The 13,693-nt window shown below is 38.1% G+C and overlaps 2 protein-coding genes across 4 annotated transcripts in view; one reads left to right on the forward strand and one right to left on the reverse strand.

The window, feature by feature from the left end:
• The window catches only part of CYBB (cytochrome b-245 beta chain), a 35,518-nt gene that overhangs the window by 18,849 nt on the left and 2,976 nt on the right, over positions 1-13,693 (forward strand). Inside the window, exons 7-12 of the mRNA XM_080652809.1 lie at positions 270-399; positions 2,887-2,979; positions 5,750-6,003; positions 9,045-9,207; positions 10,340-10,486; positions 13,150-13,274. Coding sequence (XP_080508935.1) covers positions 270-399; positions 2,887-2,979; positions 5,750-6,003; positions 9,045-9,207; positions 10,340-10,486; positions 13,150-13,274 — 912 coding nt within the window. The remainder of the gene's footprint in view (positions 1-269; positions 400-2,886; positions 2,980-5,749; positions 6,004-9,044; positions 9,208-10,339; positions 10,487-13,149; positions 13,275-13,693) is intronic.
• DYNLT3 (dynein light chain Tctex-type 3) overlaps positions 1-13,693 on the reverse strand; it is a 73,391-nt gene that overhangs the window by 2,503 nt on the left and 57,195 nt on the right. For 2 of the 3 annotated variants that reach the window (XR_013959774.1, XR_013959775.1), the window contains exons 6-8: positions 5,881-5,999; positions 5,163-5,210; positions 19-153 (exon numbers count right to left, since the gene is read on the reverse strand). The gene's annotated coding sequence lies outside the window, so the exon portion shown is untranslated. Of the gene's footprint in view, positions 1-18; positions 154-5,162; positions 5,275-5,880; positions 6,000-13,693 lie in introns of all 3 variants that reach the window. The other variant, XR_013959776.1, reaches the window with a different exon arrangement.

Below are 13,693 nucleotides of genomic sequence, written 5' to 3' on the forward strand. Positions count from 1 at the left end.
CCTAGTCAGGGCACATACCTAAGTTACAGGTTTGATCCCTGGTCAGGGGGAGTACAGGAGGCAACAGATGCAATAGATGGATATTTCTCTCTCACATTGATATTTTTCTTCTTCTTCTTCTCCTCCTCCTCCTTCTTCTTCTTCTTCTTCTCTCTAAAATCAATAAAAGCATCTCCTCAGGTGAGGATTAAATAAAATATGCCCAGACTGTCAAGAAATTTGCTTAATTTCCTGCTACTAAATGATCTCTACTTACATTTCCTCTCCAGGCGAATTGTACGTGGGCAGACCCCAGAGAGTTTGCAGGAACACAATATAACAATATGTTATCAAAACATCTCAGATTGGGGAAAAACAAAGGACTGCCCAGTCCCTCAGTTCTATGGCAACCCTCCTATGGTATGTACAATTCATTGTTGCTATTACAGTTTCATTACCAAAATCTTCAAACTGTGTCTAAGAAATACATACAAATGTCATGGAGTTGTTCATTATAAATGCCATGGAACTGTTAGAAGGTTATAAGTATCTACTTTCTTTTCTACTGAAGTTAGTATAGAATTATTTCTTAAAAAGTAAAATTTGCATTGGTCTTTTATGAACGTCCTGATATAAAAACCAGAAAAGCATTGTTTTTGAAAATGCTCTTTGGGATCAAGAAGTTCTATCTTTTCTCTTCTGGATGTGGAGATCACAATAATACCAGTTAATGATTTTCAGAGGAATTCCATCATGAGCTGAGTCGGGTAGTTTAGATAATCACATATAAGGAGCTAGAAAGTAAGTCTTTTGGATTTGGGAAGGAAATCAATGAGGTGACACATAGGGTTGCCTTTAGGCATCTGGAGGTCCTGTCAATGAGGCATAAAAAAGGTTGGACAGCCAGGTTCATACTAACATGCAATGGCATTGCATGGTACGGTGGGAGTGTGGCAAGGGTTACAAAGAGGAAACATGATGAAACATTTACTTTCTTTTGTTGGGAGTTCCAAAGAACTCCGTTTTGTGTATTATTTATTTTTTATTTATTTTTATTTATTAATCATCACCCTAAGAGTGAGGATATTTTTTCCATTGATCCTTAGAGAGAGTAGAAGTGAGTGGGGAGGGGAGAGAGAAACATTGACGTGAGAGAGACACATCCACTGGCTGTCTTCCATTTGCCCCCTGACCAGGACTCTGGGATGGAACCTGCAGCAGAGGTATGTGCACTTGAATGGGAATTGAACCAGCAACCCTTTGGTCCATGGGCCAATCTCTAACCATTTAGCATACCAGCCAGGGCCATTTTGTGTACTCTTAATATCTCTGTTCTATAGAATTAGAAGTGGGCCCTGGGATGTTCATACCCCTCCCCCCCACTTTGGAAAGCAGTATACTTTATTGGTTATTATGCTAGCCATTGGTATAAAGCTAGCCAAAAAAAATCAACATTTGTATAGGGCTTCTGAGCAGAATTATTATTTTTTTTCCTTAAGCCCAGTATAATATAATGGTAAATTTCCCATTTCATTTTCTCTTTTCTTTTTTCCTACTCTGCTAATATAGGACTACTCTTCCTTTAGACACAGCATGTTCTCTGAGACTTAACATCTTTAAGCACCCTTGCTCAATACTGAAAGCAACCAGACATCTCAGTGAACTGTCCCTACTACCTGCAGACATCAACAGAAATTATAAAAAGGGAACTGTATTTCAGGTTCTCTCTATAAGCTAGAAAAAGGCACATTTCCTTGAAGACAGCTGGAGTCAGAGTACTACTATCTTAACAGGCATCTATCTCAGAGGAGCTTCTGGGTTCTGGGGGATATTAGAGACAATGTCCAAGACCTGGCTCCATTCAATGGAGTCCCATGGTGGCACCCAATAAATAGATAGATGGTCCCAGACTGTTTTAAAAGTCTGTGTCATGAAAACAAAGGCCAGAAACAGAACAATACTGACTTTTGGGGTAGATATTCTTCAACTGTGGCTAGAGAGGGGAACATTTAGGTGACAGTGCCTTCTAAAACTCTTTGCTACTTCAGGTATTAAACTAGGTGCTCTCAACTTCCAATAAATAGTTTCTAAGAAAACAATTTAATAGAAAGATAATATGTGAGAGTATGAGAAGCACTTCGTGGTTTTATTTCCTTCTTGGAATCCATTCTGGAATGTCATCTTTTAGATGGTATTGCCTTCTAAAATTCTTTACTACTTCAGGTATTAAACTAGAAACCTAACTTACTGAGTCCAGGAATGGATTTATCTAGCATAAATGTTCTCATATAGCTAACAATGCTAGAAGGTAATTCTAGTGTTCTGAAACACCACCAATTCTGGCAAGAGGGGAATCTAAAAAAATCTGAAAATCTGTGGGTATGTCCCTATTTAGCAAGTGCATTGCATAGTTCCTAGGAACTTACCAGAATATTGGAGAAACAGTTAAATTCTTACTTAAAATTTTCATCTTGCAAAAGAATACATTTTGACTACATAACAATTGAAAGCATTTGCAATATTGCATTAAAAATATGGTGTTGCTGAAATGTTGATTCTGAAACCAACCTTGCTCTGCTGTAAGGTTATTGCAACTGCTGTTGCAATACTAGGAGGAAATCCCATTCTCGGGCACAGTTCCTCTTTGGAAAGTTTCATACTGTAGATATGAAACTTTGTGGCCTTGCACAGTTCCACAATATGACCTTGGAGAATGTTCATTTTTACTGGCTCAAGTTTAAATTTAATTTTAGATGTTTTTTTTTTTGTATTCTATTGTAGAACACATTTACTAATATAAATTATTTTAAAAGGCTACAAAAATTATCTTGACTTCTAAAATGTTTTGTCCCTGTGAATCTTTTATTAGCTATGACCCTTTTTAAAAATCTTTCTTTCTGATTACAGACTTGGAAATGGATAGTGGGTCCCATGTTCCTGTACCTCTGTGAGAGGCTTGTACGGTTTTGGAGATCTCAACAGAAGGTGGTCATCACCAAGGTATTAGCTGGTTTAGAAATTACTAATAGAATCTAACTATAGCATGGAAAAATCTCCCCAAGTTCTCTATAACATTGGTCAGAGCTCTTTTTTACTCAGTTTTTTTTTTTTTTATTATTATTAAGCATAGAGCAGAGAGATGAACTAGTTAATTTCAATGCACTTAGCTTGATAATCAAATGGTTAGGCCTGTTAACTGGATAAACTAGAAGTTCACATTTTCTGTTGAAAAATGAACCCAAATGTTTTGTGTAAATGAATGTGGTGTGTGTGGTGTGTGTGGTGTGTGTGTGTGTGTGTGTGTGTGTGTGTATGTGTGTGTGTGTGTGTGTAGAGTGGAAAAACAAGAGGAGTTCAAAAGAGCATACATTGAGCCTTAAAATATTCAGATGACAAAAGAACCAGGGAACTTTGGTTGAGGTTGAGATAGCTTCCCAGGTCCCTTTACCTCCTTTTCTGTGCTTTGTATGTGATCATAGACTAAAAAATTAAAGGGCCCATAGTCTTAATCAAGTTACTAACTAAACTGCATCAAGAATTGAGTCTCAAAAAAATAAATAAATAAACTTTCTCTTATTAAAAAAAAAGAATTGAGTCTCCTAGCTCAAGTATAGAGTGCTTTTCTCCCCAATAATCTATGCTGCTTCTCATCATTATATAAATAAATAATATCCAGCTAAATAAATAGAAATAGAAACTTCTTATTATTGTTTCAGGAAATATCAGACAAGACTATTTAAATATATATATATATATATATATATATATATATATATATATATATATATACTGAATATTGATTTCAGAGAGAGGAAGGGAGAGGGAGAGAGAATCATTGATTGATTGGCTGCCTCCGGCATGTCCCCCCCGCCCCCACTAGGGATCCAGTCCCCAACCCGGGCATGTGCCATGACCAGGAATTGAACCCTCCTGACCTACTGGTTCATAGGTCAATGATCAACCACTGAGCCACTAGGCAGACAAGACTATTTTTGTCAAATAAAATTTAATTCAATTCAGTTCAGTTCAAAAAGTATTTACCAAAACACTACTATGGCTTATTTTTGCAATATACACAAATTCTTCCTGTCCTTCACCCTAACTTTTCTTTCTTGTCAACTAAGGAATGTCATAGTAAAGACGGTCCATCTGGCATTAGAAATCTGGAAATACAAAAAGCCACAAAAGTTCTCCTTTTATGCTACTTATATTGTACTATAAGAAAAATCCCATAGATCAACAAAAAAAGCTACATCAAAATTTCCCTTACTAGACTAGAACTGACTAACTAAGTATGTGTTCCCCTTAAACATATTTCTAAGGCAAACTTATTTTCCTTTGAAGAAAATAGATACTCATTTTCTTCTCATATAAACACACATAAGAAACAATGCATGATCTATAAGTATTCCAGTGATAAAGCTGTCCCCTAGTACATTTTATTAAATTCAATCCTAATTTTGCCTGGGGTAGCAAAATTGCTATATGGTAAAAATTTGTTTCACCATACAATATTGCAACATGATAAACATAATTTTCAAAATAATCTTGATAAATTTTTATTTTCTGTTTTCAAAATGAAGCTTTATAACTATTTCAGTGATGAAGGGAAGTTGGTTACAGCTTTATCATGTAAGATATATTTAAATCACAAGTTTCAAAATGCTTGGCAATTTTTATTAAAAGGACTTCCCATTCTATTCTTCCTCACTGGTGAAAAGAAAAGCTCAACAAGATTAGTCAACATTGGGAACTGCTATTTTTTCTATTGATTTTTCTTTCCTTGTATATCTCTTAGTTTGTTTTTAGTTGTACATATGAAGTCCTAGGCTTTTCAGGAATCATCAAAGAAACACTATGTTACTTTCTGTATCGAAATGAAAGCTTTCTATTGTGTCCTATTTTTAAAAATTATTTACTGACTCACCAGTTAATGTATATTTGTACTGTTTATCCCCCCCTTTTTTTTGCTATTATAAACAAAGATGTTATCAAATTCCATGTATACGGATTGATGGCAATGGGTAGGTAGGGCCTGGCTTTGAGAAAGATAGATAGTGTATTCCTCAAATAGGGAGAAATGTAGAAACAATGCCTAGAGTCAGACAGGTTTGAGGTGTGACTCAGGACAAAGGCAGATAAACATAGTTAGCCTTGATTTCGGAGATGTTGCTATAACTCACCAATAGGGTCTTCTTCCTCTTCTATCCAGATGCTAAGGCTCTTTTTCCCTGGGGAGACAGGAAGACTGAGCAGGAAACCATCTCTTCTTTCTATTTCTAGCCCCTGCCTTGACTTAGAGAAAAAAAACAACAACACATGATAATAAGCTGGTTCTTACATTCAATTCCCTTGTAAGACTCTGAGACAGAAAGCTACATGTAGAAGGTTTATTGGAGCATGTTCTCAGGAGGTTAACCTATCAAAGAAAGGCAAGATTAGGAAAGGAAAAAGCTGACCCTAAATATGGTTGCAATTGTAGCCTCAGATGATCCTACAGAGAGTGCTGGAGTTAGTATGGCCCCTTGGAGTTGTCCCAAATTGAGGAGAGGGGCCAAGCTTCTCTTCTCAGGCATCAGCTCATCATTGGTCATAGGCTACAGCTGAGGCCAATGCCCAATGAGAGATATATCTGCTGCAGGAAATGCTGTGTTGGCCCTGAAGAAAGGACCTGGGTGTGGCATCTTAGTTCAGCCCTTTATCCATACAGACACTGAAAAGGCAAGTTTTGGGGAAAGTGTAGTTTTCAGAGATATGTTTTGTTCTGTAGGTGGTGACTCATCCTTTCAAAACCATCGAGCTACAGATGAAGAAGAAGGGATTCAAGATGGAAGTGGGACAATATATTTTTGTCAAGTGTCCCAAGGTGTCCAAGCTGGAATGGCACCCTTTCACACTGACCTCTGCCCCTGAGGAAGACTTTTTTAGCATCCATATCCGCATTGTTGGGGACTGGACAGAGGGACTGTTCAATGCTTGTGGCTGTGATAAGCAGGAGTTTCAAGATGCCTGGAAATTACCTAAGTGAGTACAAAGCACATATAACAAAGGCATATGAGTTCAGGAAAAATGACACTAAATAGCTCCTCTCCCCCCATTTCTGACTATCTCCTGAGTTTGACAAAACACATAGGTTCTATAAATATAGGTAGCTATCTTTATGTTCCCCATTTTATATGTGTGGTGTGTTTGTTCACATATTTATAAATCTTATATGAAAGGTAAAATATTTGAATCAAATATTAACAATGAACATTTCCAAATTCCTTTCAATATATAAGGATCAAGGCCAAGGTATATTAACCTTTCTAACAAGCAAACATAGTATATTAAAGATATTCTTAAAATATAATTGGTGCAGAGAAACCAAGATGGCAGCATAGATAAACACCTAAACTGCTGCCTCGCACAGCAATTTCAAAACTGCAACTAAAAGACAAAACGGACATCATCCAGAACCACAGGAAGGCTGGCTGAGTGGAAATTCTACAACTAAAAGGAAAGAGAAAAGCACACTGAGACTCAGAGGAGCTGCCGGAGGCAGAGGTACTGAGACGTGCATGTGGAGAGGACTGGCAACTGAGTGTGCTGCTGGCTTTCTCAAGCAGGAGGGAGACAAAAGCACCCTACTGTGCTGAACTCAAGTTCCAGAGGAGACTCTGGGGACCCAGACTCATACGGGGTGAAACTGGACTGTCAGGAAAGAGAAAAGCACACTGAGACTCAGAGCAACTGCGGAAGGCAGAGGTACCGAGGCGCACGTGGATAGGGCGGGCAACTGAGTACAAGGATGGCTTTCTCAAGCGGGAGGGAGACAAAAACTCCCAACTGCACTGAACTCCAGTTCCAGGCGAGACTCTGGGGACCCAGACTCATTTGGGGAGAAACTGGACTGTCTGGCAGCAGGCGGAACTCGAGGGCGGCTTTCTCTCAGAGGTGCTTGCAGTGATTACCACTGGACACTGATTCACAGGGGCCTATTAGGGCAGGGCTGACGGGAAACCAATGCTGTCTGCTCTGCCCTGAGACTCCACCCCATCCAAGCTGAGCACAGTGACTTTTGCAGGTCTTGTCTCATAAGGGTGTCTCCAGCACAGAAGTTCTCCCAGCGTAGACACAGCTGATCCTCACAGCCAATTGGCCTGGAGGTCAATTCCTCCCAGTGATACCAACAACAATCAAGGCTTAACTACAACAAGACTGTGCACACAGCCCACAAAGGGGTGCACCAAGAGTGTCCACCTCAGGTAACTGGGGAGGCTGAGCCACTGGGCCCTATAGGACACCTAGCACACAAAGCCACTCTATCAACTCAGGGAAGCAGCCAAAATGTGGAGACAAAGAAACAGATCACTAATGAAAGAAATGGAGGAAAGCAGATGACTGGATATAGAGTTCAAAACCACGGTTATAAGGTTTTTCAAGAATTTTCTGGAAAAGGCCAATAAATTTAGTGAGACCCTCAAGGATATGAAAAAGGGCCAACTAGAAATTAAACATACACTGACTGAAATAAAAAATATTATACAGAGATCTAACAGCAGACTAGAGGATTGCAAGAATCAAGTCAAAGATTTAAAGTACAAAGAAGCAAAAAACAATCAACTGGAAAAGCAAAAAGAAAAAAGAATCCAAAAATATGAAGATAGTGTAAGGAGCCTCTGGGACAACTTCAAGCGTACCAACATCCGAATTATGGGGGTGCCAGAAGAAGAGAGCGAGTAAGATACTGAAAACCTATTTGAAGAAATAATGACAGAAAACTTCCCCCACCTGGTGAAAGAAATAGACTTACAAGTCCAGGAAGAACAGAGAACCCCAAATAAAAGGAATCCAAAGAGGACCACACCAAGACACATCACAATTAAAATGCCAAGAGCAAAAGACAAAGAGAGAATATTAAAAGCAGCAAGAGAAAAACAGTTAGTTACCTACAAGGGTGCACCCACACGACTCTTAGCTGATTTCTCAACAGAAACTATGCAGGCCAGACGGGAGTGGCAAGAAATTTTCAAAGTGGTGAATAGCAAGAACCTACAACCAAGACTACTCTACCCAGCAAAGCTATCATTCAGAATGGAAGGTCAGATAAATAGCTTCACAGATAAGAAAAAGCTAAAGGAGTTCATCACCACCAAACCAGTATTATATGAAATGCTGAAAGGTATTCTTTAAGAAGAGGAAGAAGAAGAAAAAGGTAAAGATAAAAATTATGAACAACAAATACATATCTATCAACAAGTGAATCTAAAAATCAAGTGAATAAAAAAATCTGATGAACAGAATAAACTGGTGAATATAATAGAATCAGGGGCATAGAAAGGGTGTGGACTGACAATTCTCAGGGGGAAAGGTGTGTGGGAGGTGCGGGAAGAGATTGGACAAAAATCATTCACCTATGGATGAGGACAGTGGAGGGGGTTAAGGGCAGAAGGTGGTGTGGGAACCGGGTGGAGGGGAGCTCTGGGGGAAAAAAGAGGAACAACTGTAATAATCTGAATAAAGATTTATTAAATTAAAAAATATATATAATTGGTGTATGTTATTTGAGGGTAAATGCCATATATTATTCATTTTACCTTCTTCTCCTCATATGCCTAACATAGTATTAGGCACTTAGTGGATGCTGAAGAAAAGTTTGTTGAATAACTCAATGAATACACAGATGAAAATTTTACACATTAAAGCTACAAGATATTTTGATGTAGAATTTTCTCACTTTACTTCAATGTGTAATATAAGCAGAAATTTCAAGCATGGGACACCCTGACAAGAAATACGGACATGTGTGTATGTGGGGAGGCTGTGGGTGAAGGGGGATGAGGAGATGCACAAAATACCCTTGAGAATTACCAAATGTTTTCAGTAAGCTAAGAATTCCTCTTCCTACTTCCAACTCCAATGTTCATACTAAGTTGGTTACTTGAAAGCTGTTTTACAAAATAAAGTGCTCCATATCCTGGTTTGAAGCGACATATTGCACACCCCTAGGAATAATATGTGCCCCATCACACTCTGAAGAGTAGGATATGTCTGTAACCGTCTCCTCTTATGCTTCCCTCCAGGATAGCTGTTGATGGACCCTTTGGCACAGCCAGCGAAGATGTGTTCAGCTATGAGGTGGTGATGTTAGTGGGAGCAGGGATTGGGGTCACACCCTTTGCATCCATTCTCAAGTCAGTCTGGTACAAATATTGCAATAATGCCACCAATCTGAGGCTCAAAAAGGTAGGTTCCATTATTGTTGAGAGGGCTTGGAGCATTCGTCACACTCTGGCAGGTGAAGCCTGAGAGAGCCTTTGTGGCTGAGGGTGGCAGGGACCAAGGGAAGTGTAGGCCCGTTAGTAAAAGTAGTATACTGAATTTGTATATTACTATATAGAATAGTACATTATAAGAAATTTGGAAGAAAGAAAGTTGGGGTAGAGATAAAATATTTACAACCCCAATCCAATAGCTATCCTTGTTTGTATATTCTCTTTCAATATTCCCCACATGTTTACATATTTTTAGAAAACTGTAAATAATGCAGATGTAAAATTTCATGTCCTGTTTTTCTAGAAACAGTGTTTTTCTGTGTTGCTGCAGGCTTTACAGTAATCATTTTAATGATTCCTTCATGTTCTATTGAGAGGATATAGAATATTTTTTCTATCATCCTAGGTTAGTGACCAAGATTAATTTCATTTTCAGCCTCCCAATACTTTTGTTGCAGGAAGAGGGCAGGAGACATGTCTTTCATGTAACTTTTACTTTCTTAGGATAACTCTTCAGAATAATTTCCCAGAGGATTTTGTTTGTCCCATGTAAATTTGGTTTCATTATATGATAAAGGACATCTTTAATGAAACTTGAGACATTCTAATAACCCTCGATATTACCTCTAATGGGAACATTAAACTTATCATGACTTTTAATTCTCCCCTTTTTCTATTTTCTATGTGAGGAAGGTTTGGGTAGAAATACTTTTTTCCTTAGGAACTCAGGAATGTCTGGTAGTAGCAGGCAGGGAATTAGTCCTGTGATTTGAGGTTCTAGATTAGTCTAGATTCTAGTGGTCTTTCTGAGAAGAGGTATGAGGGAATCCAGGGATTCTGTGAAGGCAGGAACAGACCCAGAGAGAAAGAGGTGGGCTAATATATTTCTTAAACTTTGTATGTTTGAAGCCAAGCTGTTCATTTACTGCCTGGCCAGAGCAGGTTCATGTGAACTAGCTTGTCAAATGTCTAGAGCTTTCTAAAAACTTCTTTCTAAACCTTTTGAGCAAAAAGAAAAAGTTGGGAGGAGGAAAGTAATCCCTGTGTCAAGGCTGACAGGGCCTATTTAAATATAATCTGCTTTATGATCTGTCCTCTTTCAGATCTACTTCTATTGGCTGTGCCGGGACACACATGCCTTTGAGTGGTTTGCAGACTTGCTCCAGCTGCTAGAGACCCAGATGCAGGAGAGAAACAATGCTGGCTTCCTCAGCTATAACATCTACCTCACTGGCTGGGATGAGTCACAGGTGAGGGCAAGATCTCAAATTTCAGATCCTTCCCACAGTGCCCAGGGTTTACTGACTTCCCTTTGGCTATTGATTGAAGTGTCTTCTGTACTGTTTTTACTAAGAACAGTTGATTGATTCCGGTGATTCAGCCCATTCACTCTCACTCAGTATCCCCACACATTCAGACTGTTGAGATGATATTTTAAAGTTGATATCTGTGGAACAGATCAAAGCTAAGTTGCTGATGAGGAATAAAAGCCAAGACTAACCTTATAAGATAAATGCCACTACAGGGGTTCTCAAACAAGGTATACCAGAGGATCCACAGGGTAATGAGAAGATAGTATTAGCTCTCTTTCTCTCTCTCTCTTTATATCTACACACATATACATACATACCTTTAATTTCCAGTGTATGCATGTTTCATAATATACACAATACATATACTATGTGCCAGATATTCTTTTTTAAAAAATACATTTTTATTAATTTCAGAGAGAGGAAGGGAGAAGGGGAGAGAGATAGAAACATCCATGAGACAGAAACATTGATTGACTGCCTCCTGCATGCCCCCTATTGGTGATAGAGCCCACAACCTGGGCATGTTCCCTAACCAGGAATCAAACTGTGACCCCCTGGTACATGGGTTGATGCTCAACCACTGAGCAACACCGGTCAGGTCCTAATAGTGTTCTTAGTGTTTATATAGTTTGTCTAATTGAATCCTCACAATAACCCTATGAAGTAACCACTATTATTATCCACATTTTACAGATGAGGAAACCAAGGCTCAGAACAAGTTAAGTCATTTGTCCAAGAGCATCCAATTAGTAATGAGCAGAGTCAGAATGTTCCAGAGCAGCACTCTTAGCAACTTCTAATAGTTTGCTATTATCATTTGTAGATAAAACAAAATATATCTAACAAAGGTGACATATATATATATATATATATATATATATATATATATATATATATACACACACACACACACACACACATATACATATATCATATGTATGTGTGTATATATGTGTGTATATGTATGTGTCCCCTCCCTCCAGGGACATTTAGCAATGTAAGCATTCTACAATTCACAAGACAACCCCTCAGAACAAAGAATTATCTAGTCCTACATGACAAGAGCTTTGATTGAGAAACTCTAAAACAAGTTAATTCCAAGAGGATAGCATTTATAAATAAGCAAACATTAATAACTTGCATGGAAACAGCATAAGCTGTTACTCTGAGAGAAGAGCTACAGCAAGAGTCTCTGCCTATTCCTGTGTCTCAGTGGCTCCTCAATCCTGGGCATCTTTCCCATGCACCATGTACCTTGAAAGTTGACTTTTTCTCATTTGGGTTTTGGCATATTGTTTAGCATAGATTCTCCAAGTCTTAGAAGAGTCTTGTTGCAAATGGGCCAGGGACACATGACCATGAAAATTGCTAGTCCAGAAAAGTGGTTTCAAGATGCAACTTCTGCAGTTTAAAAACAAAATAGCAACAACAAATACTTGATAAAAAATGAAACCGAGAAAAAAAAAAACACGAAAATAAAGAAGAAGAAAAAAGAAACACAGAAAAAAACTCTATAATATATAAATTGTTTTGCAGTTTTGATATTTAAAAAGCCAGATATAGTTTTTGATGGGAAATTTATTTGTATTGAAAAAGAATTATTTTGCTTTGCAAAAATAGTCTCTACAGGTTTATTAAACCAAAATAACCACCCTTCTTACCTCATTCATCTCCTGCCCAGAGAATGTAAAATCTGATTTAATTTTTAAATAAATTTAATTAGCTGCTTTTATGAAAAATATCTGTGTTCAAACTGAAACTCCCTAAAATGGTAGCAGAAATCAATATGTGACATACACACACACACACACACACACACACAGAGACTAGCTTTAGGCTTGATTTGATGTCTCATGATGTTACCAAAATATGAGTGCATTTTAGTCAATGGTTATTTTAAATCTTAGTGATTCCCTTAAAGAAGTGGGAGTGGAAATATATTAGTGCAAAGAAAGAAAGTAATAGAATAGATGAGATACAGAACCAAAAGAAAAACAAGTGAGAGAATTTGAATCCTACCCACACTTCAAAGACTGAATCAAATGCTGCCACCCTGAAACCATCCTATAGCCTCTGACCCCAACTCCCTCCTTTGCTCTCATTGAGATGTTTGTGTCTCTTCCACAGCACTCATCATACCCTATTCTATAAATATGATTATTCATGTTGATATTTTAAGGTCTGCCCTCCTACTTTATAAATTGCATGAGGAGACCTAGTTTTTTCTTTTTTTCTTTTTTTTAATCCTCACTGAAGGTATTTTTTCCATTAATTTTTAGAGAGTGGAAGGGAGGGAAGAGAGGGAAGAGAAAGAAGCATCCACGTGAGAGACACACTGATTGATTGCCTCCCTCATGAGCCCTGACCAGGGCCAGCAATTGAACCTGATACCCTTGGTTACACAGGCTGATGCTCTAACCACTGTGCAACTGGCTAGGGCTGTTGATCTTTTTTATCTTCTGCCCTACAGCATGCCTTGCTCCAAATATATATAGGTCATTTGTCCTTGCTTTGTGAGATATGTAAATATTTCAGAAAGAAGTAAACATGTTTCTACAGCATGTCTTTTTTTTTTTCTGAATTCATTTCCTATCCTGCAGGCTAATCACTTTGCTGTGCACCATGATGAAGAGAAAGATGTCATCACAGGCTTGAAACAAAAGACTTTGTATGGACGGCCCAACTGGGATAATGAGTTCAAGACAATTGCGAGTCAACACCCAAAGTAAGGCATTTTCTGCTTCAAGGTGTTCTTGAAGCTTGTGGTCTGTCTAAAAGCAGCAGCTCCTAAATATGGCTATATTTGTATATTGAAAATAAAACTACCCAGATTCCTATATTTACACCTAATGGAAGGTTCTACATATCTCTGACTTCAAGATGAGACTTTCAATCACATCAAAATTACCTGGAGAGTTATTAGAAACAAAGATTCTAAGGCCCCCACCTTGAACATTCTGAATCCTGTTCCTCCTAAGTAGGACCATAAGTTGGTTTTTTTCTTTCACCTTCTAAATTTCACTAGTGTTCTACTGCTTTTAATTCAATACAATTTATACATATTAAGGAGATTGTCCCCACTTTCAGTTTTAGCTTTTGGGTCTAAAATCATAAATTGACAGACATCCCAAGGTCCTTTCTGCC

Source organism: Plecotus auritus (assembly GCF_963455305.1).
Source record: "Plecotus auritus genome assembly, chromosome: X".
NCBI lineage: Eukaryota > Metazoa > Chordata > Mammalia > Chiroptera > Vespertilionidae > Plecotus > Plecotus auritus.